The sequence below is a fragment of the Adiantum capillus-veneris genome, chromosome 28 (assembly GCF_014529385.1).
Source record: "Adiantum capillus-veneris isolate H3 chromosome 28, ASM1452938v2, whole genome shotgun sequence".
NCBI classification, from domain to species: domain Eukaryota; kingdom Viridiplantae; phylum Streptophyta; class Polypodiopsida; order Polypodiales; family Pteridaceae; genus Adiantum; species Adiantum capillus-veneris.
Genome location: NC_140958.1, coordinates 19,609,724 through 19,621,610, shown reverse-complemented (window position 1 = coordinate 19,621,610; position 11,887 = coordinate 19,609,724). Strand labels below are relative to the sequence as shown.

Below are 11,887 nucleotides of genomic sequence, written 5' to 3'. Positions count from 1 at the left end.
ATATATAGTTTTTCAATATTTTGCTCGATCTCAATTCGATGCGAATGTAGCTAACGAAACACTCTAGTTTACATATCATAGGCACATACTGGGCCAACAGATAAGATTGTTCCTAGGATGTTAGAAACTTCTCCCCTCTTTCTCCTCTCGGACAAGCGAGTTTGGCATGATGCCATGTGTCAACCTGGTCCAAAAAAAGTTTTGTTAAGAGTTGACTTCTGAATCAGGAGCTCGACATTTTCCTTTCCTTAGAAGTTTCAAAACTCTTCACGTGCGTGACACGGTCCGTGCTGCATTAGAGTTTGAACTTCGCGCAAGGCCGTAAGAGCTAGGAAACAATGGCGAGCTCGTCGACAGAAGGTGCCGCAGACAATGGTTTTGAAAGGGCGGATATGTACAAGGATGCCTTAGCCGGCACTGTGCATCACTACGAGAAACACGTTTTTCTGTGCTACAAGGACCCTCAAAGCTGGCCCTCCCACCTAGAAACTTCTCAAGATGATGACTTCCCTCGCCTCTTCGCTGCTTCACTGAAGGCCCGAAAATCTGACACCCCTAAGAAGGTTACATTTTTTTTTCTTTGTCCACTGTTTTTCTGCGATCTGGCAGGGAATTCCTGTATGCATGTGTGATCTTGTGCTTGTATAAGTAGGTCCCAATCTGATCTTTCACTTCTATCCTGTCCATTGTGGATCTGTTCACACATGTATTTATGCGTGTCTATTGCAAGGGCTAACAGCCGGTATCTGCATGTTCATTTCACTGTATTCTCTTTGAATTTTGTGAATCGGTACTATATTTGTGAACATTTCACTTGTATAGGAGTAATTCATTTACTTGCACTTGTATGCTTCAATCTTTAACAAGAGGTCAAGAGAACCGCCCCCCCCCCCCAAAGCCCAAACACAAAAAAGAAAAAGACAGAGAATGCAGTGTTACTATTCACATCTGCAACACATAATTGGAAATTCAAGATTGATAGTACCTATTTTTGTATCTCTGCCAAAGTTTCTGTTAGGCTGCTAAAGGTTAGATCAGAAAATGCTATTTGATGGCATTGCCATTGCACCACATGATTGTTGTTGATGCGTTCTTGCACAGACACGCCTCACAATTTCCGATGCAACAGAGTCATCTGAAGGAGACGTCCTTATATTTCCTGACATGGTTTGTTACAAGTAAGTACTTGGAGTATAGTGGCTTTATATCTTCCAAAACTACTGTGTTTGCTGCCACCTTAATGCTTGATGTGTTATCTTCTTTTGAAACGGAACCCATTAAAGCTACTTTACTTTGCAGGGGATTGACAACTTCTGACATTGAGAATTTTGTGGAGGAGGTTCTTGTTAAGGAGAGTGATTATTTCTCGGAAAGGAAGGAAACACTTCAAGGGGCTCATATTTTTGTTTGTGCTCATGCACGTCGGGATATGCGCTGTGGTGTTTGTGGACCTGCCCTTATTGACTGCTTCAAGAAGGAGATTGCTGATCGGGGTATTGCAGATGGTGTGTTTGTAAAATCATGTTCCCATGTTGGTGGTCATAAGTATGCAGGCAATGTGATTATCTACAGTTCAGATGCCAATGGTGAAATTGCAGGTCACTGGTGAGTCATGTGTACCTTTACATTATTAAGTGCATGTGGGCTTACTTAGCGCACGTCTATATCCCTCAGATGCTAGCGTACGGTCTGCATACATTTTAGTGTACTGTTTCTTCTTTGGCTAGCATTCAGCTGCTCAGTACTCCCTAAAGTCCTAAATAACCTGTGGAACTGGGTTTGCCTGCGATTGACTAAGTCATATCCATGGAAGCAGTTGGGGTATTTAGAGACACGTGGCATCCGCTCAACAGTTCTGTTGTGATTGTGGCACAGCCACCTTTATCACCACCAACTTCACCTCTTCCGCCTTCTATGTTCCTCCTAGTCTGTTGTATCCTTTTATGCATATCAGGCATCATCATTGGATGACCATGGAAACTTCTGCAATGGATTATGTTAAACGAGGCTTCCAAATTGAATGAGAAACTGCAGCTCGAGATACTAAGCCACTTATTTTACATATTGGTTCTTTATGAGTTGCATCCAAGCTATACTGGACCACTTTAACTTTCATGTATGAAGCTCAATAGTAGTAGTATTTTGCTAGGGATGCCCCGGTCTGGGAAGGTGGAAGTGACACATTGTTTGCAAAAGACTCAATACTGTAAGGCATCATGGAAAAGAGCTTTAGATGTTAAGACCCCAGATTTGATTCCTACTCCATGAGGGATATGTTACCTGTTTTAGATGGTTAGTTCAAACATTTATGTTGGGGAAGGTTGCCCGCACCTTGAATAGAGAATATGGTTGAGGCCATGCTATGGAGGGTTCACCGTTCCTTAACTGAAAGGATATGGGTGAGGCCATTCCTAAAAGTTTGATCAATGGGAAACGGCTAAGGCCATCTTCGCCGAAGGTTACATGCACCTTGAATGAGGGGGGTAGTAGTACTCATTCCCGTACTTGTAGATAAGTTACCATAAAGAATGACATACATGTGAGTGAATCATGGCTGCAAGCTGCATTTATTTGAGCATACAATATATATTTCTTTTCCTACTTCGTGGTTTTAATTTATACCCTTGAAACCAAACTGGGTTTTAGGGTTTTTGAGTGTGTGGTTGGAACTGCTCGATTTTACCAGAATTCCTGAGGTTTGGCGCTGATGTTTTTCCTCACTGCTGTACATTGAGATTGCAATCTGTGCAAGATTTTCCTTTTTCACCTATCACAATTATTCTGCTCCTGGCTGTGCTGCAGTTTCTGAAAGTGTTGTTACTTATTATTTGACAGGTATGGATATGTAACACCAAAGGATGTGACTCAACTCTTGGATGAACATATTGGCAAAGGCAAAATTATCAACAAGCTTTGGAGGTTTGTATCTTTACCTTTTATGTGCTTGAAGTACAGGTACAGGTGATCGTAGCGGCCTTATGTTTTCCAATGTAAGCCAGATATCCATCTGTGCCTTTTTCTTATGAAAGATTAATTCTAAAGGTCTGAAATTTTGTCTTCTATTAGCTTTTCAATGGAGCCATTGTTTCAGTGAAGGTCTTACTAAAAAATTGGAGAAAAGCCTGTCAATGGTACTTGTGTTTCTGCAGCGAGCACTGGTACAGATATAGTAGTAGCGACTTTAATGGGAGGCTTGCTGTATGCATGTTCTCAGCCGAGAGCCTTCCACCTCAGTTGACACTCTCACCAACATAGGTGAGAGAGAACAGGTTACCTACACATTTAGCAGTCAGTGGGATACATTTGCAGGCTCTTCCAGGGCAGCAGAGCTGTGGAGGAGCACCGTCATACATTTTTGAGGCATTGGTTTTGCACCTCTATGTTTTTCATGCTAGAGAAGAATTTCATGGCACTACTCCAAGCGAGAGTTTTTTGATTGCGCTCACCTTATATACTGCTTGATGTAGATATTATTTGAGTTTGTACACATTACCTGAGTGTTGTATGGCTTCAGGGGGACATTGTTCCCTACTTTGTAAGCATTAATATACTTATTTTTATGATTGGATGTTACCCTTAGGTGTATATGATTTATAGAGTACATCAGATAAGAAGTGAAAGAGCTGTCGTTGGGGCACTCTCTCTTCTCCTACCACCTAGCTTCTTGGATTCTTAGTTGAGCACGGAAGTGGCACCGTACATCAGCTGTGAGGCAACCTGGTTTGCAGCCATAGAAACGGTTTGGAGATGATTTTATTTCTCTGATTTCATGCACTTTCATGCTGGTCAATCCTTGGTCAACTCATGGTCAATGCCCGTCATTAGTGTCAAATCTGTCAAGAACGAGTCAAACTTGCTCCTTGTTTCTTTCATCATCTGATATCATATCAGACATATATGAAAAATTGATTTCTTTCCGCGGAAATTGCTCGATTCTTTAGCTTCTCCTCTCTTTGACATTATATAGAGATTCTTCTTCTGCATCCACTTTTGTCGTCTTCTTTATCAACTGCAGAATGGTTTTGTTTCCATGTTGCAAGTTTGTAATAGATGTAGGATTGGTCGGTTTGCTTGTCAGAAAAGCGAACTTTTGAGCTTTGAAACTAGCTCAACTGGCTGGCACCACCTGCTAATGGGCAGTTGTTGATACAGACCGGACAAGAACAGATAATGAAACCGGCCTGTAGGCTTACTAAAGGGCGGTAAAACTTTAACTTTTACCCAAAACTATGTCGTTAAATTTCCCTGCACATTATGACACAGAAAAACAAATGAACTTGCAATTGGAACTCACCACTTCAAAACAATCCATGACTTGGTAGCTATCTTTACCACTTGCCACTGTCTCGATCTGCAACCGCCACCAACTTCAAACTTCAATAACTTTCTCATCGAGGCTCCATTTGATGAGCCGTTTGGACCAGCTTGTAAATCACTTCAAGCACTATAGTGTTGGCCCATGAAACTACTTTTTGATAGTCATCATTGCATCTCTGTCTGCAGGCAGCAACCTCATTTGATGGCCTCATGTCACAAAGTGATGACGTGGCGGACAGCAGAAACCCTAATTTCTGCCAGAAACCCTAAAATTCCTGCAAACCCTAATTTTTGCCAAAAACCCTAAATTCCGGAAATCGCGGAGGCGGATTATTAAATTTTTTTTTTTTTTTTTTTTTTTTTGGAAAATGATGAGCGACGCGAATTTTGCTTTTGCTTTTTAAAAAAAAAAAGAAGAGAAAAGACTCTCTAAGAGAGAGAGAGAACTGATGCTTTTGATTTTAAAAGCTTTTGGGGCTCTGCTTTTGGGCATCCCTTGTAACCTTTAAATTAGTGGTGAGGGCCTCACTTCTCAGAGCATCTGGACGCAGAGTCTGAGAGTGAAACCCTAACCGCTCTCTTGTACTTTGATGATTGATTAATACAAAAAGAAATACCGAAAGGGGCGCCAGTCTTTGGGGCCAATATCTCTAGGCACGGAACTCCGCCGGGCCAGTGCAAATCTATTGTGATCTGTGAATTGTTTTGAAGTGGTTATTTGGTGCTGTCGCGGTTGATTCTTGACGTGGAGTGTCCAAGTTTGTTACAGTGGTATCAGAGCACGGCCGATTTCTCTTCTACGGGAAATCCAATCCCCGATTTTTTTTTTTTCCGCGGCACCTATGGCTTCAGGCAATGATCAGTCGACTCCCTCTGCATCTGGAGATGCGGGCTGGGATCACAACGAAGATTCAGACAGAGAGTATGGCCCGCCTCGGCCTACTCAGGCGGAGCAAACAGAGATGGAGCGTCGTCAATTGATTGGCGATGCAACAAAGATGATGCTCAATTTTGCCAAGGACCCGAAGATGGTAAAATATATGAACCAGACCTCTTTGAAAGAGGTACAGATGGAGTGGCAGAGAACCACAACACCACTCCCGAAACCCGCTCTCAAGAAACCTTCTGCCTCCAAGAAATATACGGAGAAGGAACTGGAGAATGTGGTTGATGCATGGATTGCTCAGCTTTTCGACGTGCAAAAGAAAGGCAAAAAGCACGGCAAAAAGCAGAACAAAGGTACTGACTTCCCGGGATATTTGGGTCGTCAGTCGACATTCGACAAAGCAAAGAAACGGAAGAAGCGTGTTCGATTTGAAGGAGTACCCAGTTCTTCTTCTTCTTCTTCTGACAGTTCTTCTAGCTCCTCGGATTAGAGCGAAGAAGACAGAAAAAAGCAAAAAGCGAAGCAAGACACAAAGCTTTGGAACGGGCAAGAAAAAGGCAAAGAAGGCTACATCTCGCCCAGAGATTGACAGTTCTCTTGAGGACTCGTCTACAGACAGCTCAGATTCCGATGACGGAAAGTTTTTTTTGCGAACAAGAAGAATTTTTACAAAGCCAACCAGTATGACTTTCTCGAAGATAAAAGCAAGAAAGTCCGAGAGTTTAAGGAAGGTGGCCACTCGATCAAGTTTGATACTTTTCAGGATACTCAGATGCTTCGAAGGCTTTGTCTTTTATACAGCAGTTTGACATCGCTTTTGCGGGAAGACGCTATTCAGAGCACTCCAAGATTCGGAGAGCTGCCTCTTACTCTGAGGGGAATGCTCGTACTTGGTGGTCCACGCTTCTATTAAGCAAGACTGTGCCAGTTACATGGCTGAAATTCAAGAGGCTTTTTATTTCTTCTTGGTTGACTCAAGAGTTTGAGCGAGATATACGAGCTGCTTGGAACCATCTCCGGATGACCAAGAGCGATACAATGAATTCTTATTGTGAAAGATTCTGGAGCTCTTTTCTACCCGCCTCTTCATTCAAGACGATCTCATTCAGAGAACAGATTGAGCGGTTTACCTTGGGTCTACCTACAGAGATCCGAGATCACTGCTTGGAACAGAAGTCAGCTTCTATTCAGGAGTTGATGAGTCATGCGAAGCGGGGCTTTGCCATTCACTCTGGCAGTCTGACCTACCCCACAGATGAGGCCATGACACAACGAGCCGAACAGACTTCTGGGAATGAAAGTAGAATGAAAAAGAGCAACCCAGAGAAAAAAAAAGGATGCACGACCTAAGCTTACTCCTGAGGAGAGAGCTCGCTTCATCAGAGAGGGGAAGTGCTTTGGATGCGGGGAACATGGACATATTTCCGCGAAGTGCCCTGATAAGGCACAGAAAGAACAGAATGATAAAGACGACGACAGGTCTGAGAGTTCGAGAGCAGCTGAGGAATGTGGTAGAAAAGGTAGATAGAAAAGTAGAACTGGTACCACATTGCGTGGGACTTGCACCGAATCAAATGAATGAAAGTACAAACTTTGCCGCTTTTTTTGGGGCAAAGTGAAGGATCAGGAAGCTCTTTTGAAGGAGCCAAGGCCAACTTCTTTTCACTTGGAATTGGCGGCTCGATTTGGAACTACATCCGACAGATTGACGCCACAGGCGGAGGTAGTTCGACTGGCACCCGGATGGGATGTTGCCATTACACCGAGCATTGGCAAACTTCGTTTGCAATGACAGGGGTGTTCAGGGCACGTGAGTGACGTTCTACTCGGGATCCCTTGGTACCACAAGAACTACGCCGTGGTTGACTACCGGGCCGAGAAAGTGACTTTGATAAATGAAGGGCTTAGAGATTGTACTTGATGAACTTCAGTTTTCTTACTCATTCTTTTGGGAGAACTGAACGATGGATAAAAGTTGAATATGTTTTGACCTGAAGAAAAGAACGCCAAGATTTTTTTTTCTCCACGCTCATGCCGATTGCTTTTGAGAGGGCTTGAAGATCATACCATTGACCTGATATCTGGAAGCACGCCACCGAATCGGCCACCTTATCGTGTGAGCCGAGTACAGAATGAAAAGATTATGAACTCAGTGAAAGACCTCTTGGAAAAGGGTCTTGTCCAGCTTAGTACTTCACCGTATTGCTCTCCAGTGTTGTTGATTTTGAAGAAAGACAGATCTTGGAGAATGTGCATCGATTATAGCACTCTCAACGAAATCACCATCAAGAACAGATTTCCGATTCCTAGGATCGATGATATACTCGACAGGTTACAGGGATCCTCGTGCTTTAGCAGGATTGACTTGAAGAGTGGATATCATCAGATCAGGATAGCGCCAGGAGATGTCTACAAGACAGCTTTTCGGACGACTTTTGGGTTATTTGAGTTTTTGGTGATGCCTTTTGGCTTAACCAATGCTCCTGCGACATTTAACCGGATGATGGACAGGATTTTTCGAGAGTACAGGCTATTTGTTGGCACTTTCTTTGACGACATCATTGTTTTCTCGAAGAATGAGGCAGAACACAGAGATCATCTGCTTCAAGTCTTTTAGGCATTACGAGATCACACGCTAGTGATTAATGCAAAGAAAAGTGAATTTTTTCCTACCATGGATACACTTTTTGGGACACATTGTGTCAGCAACACAACAGGAGTGCAAATGGACCCGGCCAAGATAGAGACTATCCGTGATTGGCCCGATTTGAGGAATGTCCATGAAGTTAGAAGCTTCTTGGGACTATGTTCATACTACAGGCGGTTCATACGAAAGTTTGCAGAGGTTGCTTCCCCTTTGCATATCTTGACACAGAAAGGAGTACCTTTTTCGTGGGGACCCACAGAGGGGACTGCCTTTCAGACATTGAAAGAGAAATTGACTACGGGACCTATTTTGACTTTGCCGGACTTGCAGAAGTCATTCGAAGTATATTGTGATGCTTGTGGTCGTAGTCTGGGTGCGGTCTTGATGCAAGAAGGCCATGTCATAGCTTACGAGAGCCGTTTGTTCTCTAGGCCGGAGATGACAGCACAGATCTATGAGAAAGAGCTTTTGGCGGTTATCCATGCTCTTACTCAGTGGCGGCATTACCTACTCGGAGCGGATTTTACTGTCTTTACAGACCATCAGAGTTTGCGCTACTTCTGTTCACAGAAGCAGCTTTCGGAAAAGCAGATGCGGTGGGTGAACATCTTGTCACAGTTCCACTTCCAGATTGTCCATGTGCAGGGACAAAAGAATGTGGTGGCAGATGCTTTGTCTCGAAAACCGTTGGTTCTGGCTATTTCCGCGATACATTATAGGAGCTTCGAGGATATGGTCGATCAGTGTGCCACAGATACAGATTTTGCAGATATTTTCACACGGATACGGGATGGAGAGACAGTAGCTGGATACTCCCTTCGGGAAGGCTACTTGATGAAAAAGACTATGTTGTGCGTTACACAGCCGTTGAGGGAAAAGGTTATGACTGAATGCCATTGTCCACCTTTTACGGGTCACCGCGGCATTGCTACCACCATGAAAGGGGTAGAGAGATATTTCTTTTGGCCGAGACTCAAGAAAGATGTGGAAGAGTTTGTGCGCAGTTGCTCAGTATGCCAGAAGGTCAAGTTTGACAGGCATAAGGCACAGGGATTGTTACAGCCTTTACCCATACCCACCCGCCCCTGGGAAAATATTGAAATGGATTTAATTTTTTTGATCTCCCGAGAATACAGAATGATCACGATGATTTTCCGATTACATGGCATGCCTGAGACAATTGTCTCCGACAGAGACCCCAGATTTACGAGTTTGTTTTGGAAGGCAATTTGAGAGAACATTGGCACGCGGTTACAGTTCTCGTCATCGTTCCACCCGCAGACTGATGGGCAATCCGAGATTGCCAATTCAGTGGTTCTAGATTTATTGAAGTCTTATATCTCAGATCAGAAGACTCAATGGGAAAGATATTTACCTCTGGTGGAATTTGCCTACAATAACACGATACACTCGTCGACGGGTAAGGCGCCATTTGAGATTGTTGAAGGTGCTGCGAAGGTTCCACCCTTCCTGAGCACGAAAGATAAGATCTTTGAAGCGGATAAATATACGCGAGATCTGGATACGGCTTTTGCCAAGGTTCGCGAGACTTTGCAGAAGTCTCAAGAACGACAGAAAAAGGCAGCGGATCGCCGTCGTCGCGACATGAAATTGAAGGAGGATGATTGGGTGCTCTTACGTTTTGAGAAGGCACGCCTACGAAAGAACAAGGGAAAGGAGAGGCTTTTTCCAAAGCTTAGTATGCGATACTACGGCCCTTTCCAGATTACTGAAAAGATAAATGAAGTCTCCTTCCGATTGAAACTGCCAGATACTTGGAGGATTCACAATGCATTTCATGTGAATCTCTTGAAACCTTTTAAAGGTGATGTGCCTGATGATGGGGAGCCTGATGAGCAACCCGAAGTGGAAGAAAACGAGGAGATCCTTGTTCCTGAACAGATTTTGGCACATAATGATACGAAGAAAGGTAAAGTCCGAAGGCGGTTCTTGGTTAAGTTCAAGAACTTTCCTGCATTTGATGCGAAGTGGATGGAGGAGGAGGACCTAGCAGATACTCCTCGGATTGTGAAACTTTACCTCGATGTTTTGGTTTAGCATAGTCTACTCCAAACGGAACCCAGAAACTCAGCTTGGCCGAAGATCTGGTGCAGTGGGATGCACAAGAGGGGAGTCGCTCCACTCCTTTGTCAACAGATGCCTCGATTTTGATACTAAAGTCACTGATGTCTCTTTGAGCTTCAGGGATACTGAGAGCTGACAGTATTCTGCTGGATGACTTTATGAAATGGAATTCCTGATTATGATACTGATTTGTTCTTGACTTCTTGTGAGTACAGGAACTGATAGCCGAAATGACTGCAGCATTTTGGTCTGATTGATCTCGAATAGACATGGTTGCAATAGGGGTTAGTCAATCGGACATCGATGAGGGTCCCGATTGGACCTAGATGTGATTGCTAGCTACATTGCCGATAAATCATGGTCTAAGATCCGAATGAATGTTGAATGTCATGTGATGTCCTGTGATGTCTGGTGATGTCCTGTGATGTCGTGTGATGTGACTGTCGATTTTGTACATGTGCTAGATGTGTGTTCCTAGTACGTAGGTACTAACAGTCAGTGTCTGCTAAGACGGTTTATGGCTTTTGTCGGTTTTGCAGGCGTAATCGCGGTCGATTACAATGCTTTCAAGAGGGGGGTATGTCACAAAGTGATGACGTGGCGGACAGCAGAAACCCTAATTTCTGCCAGAAACCCTAAAATTCCTGCAAACCCTAATTTTTGCCAAAAACCCTAAATTCCGGAAATCGCGGAGGCGGATTATTAAATTTTTTTTTTTTTTTTTTTTTTTTTTGGAAAATGATGAGCGACGCGAATTTTGCTTTTGCTTTTTAAAAAAAAAAAGAAGAGAAAAGACTCTCTAAGAGAGAGAGAGAACTGATGCTTTTGATTTTAAAAGCTTTTGGGGCTCTGCTTTTGGGCATCCCTTGTAACCTTTAAATTAGTGGTGAGGGCCTCACTTCTCAGAGCATCTGGACGCAGAGTCTGAGAGTGAAACCCTAACCGCTCTCTTGTACTTTGATGATTGATTAATACAAAAAGAAATACCGAAAGGGGCGCCAGTCTTTGGGGCCAATATCTCTAGGCACGGAACTCCGCCGGGCCAGTGCAAATCTATTGTGATCTGTGAATTGTTTTGAAGTGGTTATTTGGTGCTGTCGCGGTTGATTCTTGACGTGGAGTGTCCAAGTTTGTTACAGTGGTATCAGAGCACGGCCGATTTCTCTTCTACGGGAAATCCGATCCCCGAATTTTTTTTTTTCCGCGGCACCTATGGCTTCAGGCAATGATCAGTCGACTCCCTCTGCATCTGGAGATGCGGGCTGGGATCACAACGAAGATTCAGACAGAGAGTATGGCCCGCCTCGGCCTACTCAGGCGGAGCAAACAGAGATGGAGCGTCGTCAATTGATTGGCGATGCAACAAAGATGATGCTCAATTTTGCCAAGGACCCGAAGATGGTAAAATATATGAACCAGACCTCTTTGAAAGAGGTACAGATGGAGTGGCAGAGAACCACAACACCACTCCCGAAACCCGCTCTCAAGAAACCTTCTGCCTCCAAGAAATATACGGAGAAGGAACTGGAGAACGTGGTTGATGCATGGATTGCTCAGCTTTTCGACGTGCAAAAGAAAGGCAAAAAGCACGGCAAAAAGCAGAACAAAGGTACTGACTTCCCGGGATATTTGGGTCGTCAGTCGACATTCGACAAAGCAAAGAAACGGAAGAAGCGTGTTCGATTTGAAGGAGTACCCAGTTCTTCTTCTTCTTCTTCTGACAGTTCTTCTAGCTCCTCGGATTAGAGCGAAGAAGACAGAAAAAAGCAAAAAGCGAAGCAAGACACAAAGCTTTGGAACGGGCAAGAAAAAGGCAAAGAAGGCTACATCTCGCCCAGAGACTGACAGTTCTCTTGAGGACTCGTCTACAGACAGCTCAGATTCCGATGACGGAAAGTTTTTTTTGCGAACAAGAAGAATTTTTACAAAGCCAACCAGTATGACTTTCTCGA

The 11,887-nt window shown here is 43.8% G+C and overlaps 1 protein-coding gene across 1 annotated transcript in view; it reads left to right on the top strand.

Moving 5' to 3' along the window:
- The first annotated feature begins 251 nt into the window (after positions 1-251).
- The window catches only part of LOC147420147 (altered inheritance of mitochondria protein 32-like), a 57,424-nt gene continuing 45,788 nt past the window's right edge, over positions 252-11,887 (top strand). Inside the window, exons 1-4 of the mRNA XM_086504944.1 lie at positions 252-563; positions 1,102-1,178; positions 1,300-1,605; positions 2,836-2,919. Coding sequence (XP_086361070.1) covers positions 339-563; positions 1,102-1,178; positions 1,300-1,605; positions 2,836-2,919 — 692 coding nt within the window. The 5' untranslated portion in view covers positions 252-338. The remainder of the gene's footprint in view (positions 564-1,101; positions 1,179-1,299; positions 1,606-2,835; positions 2,920-11,887) is intronic.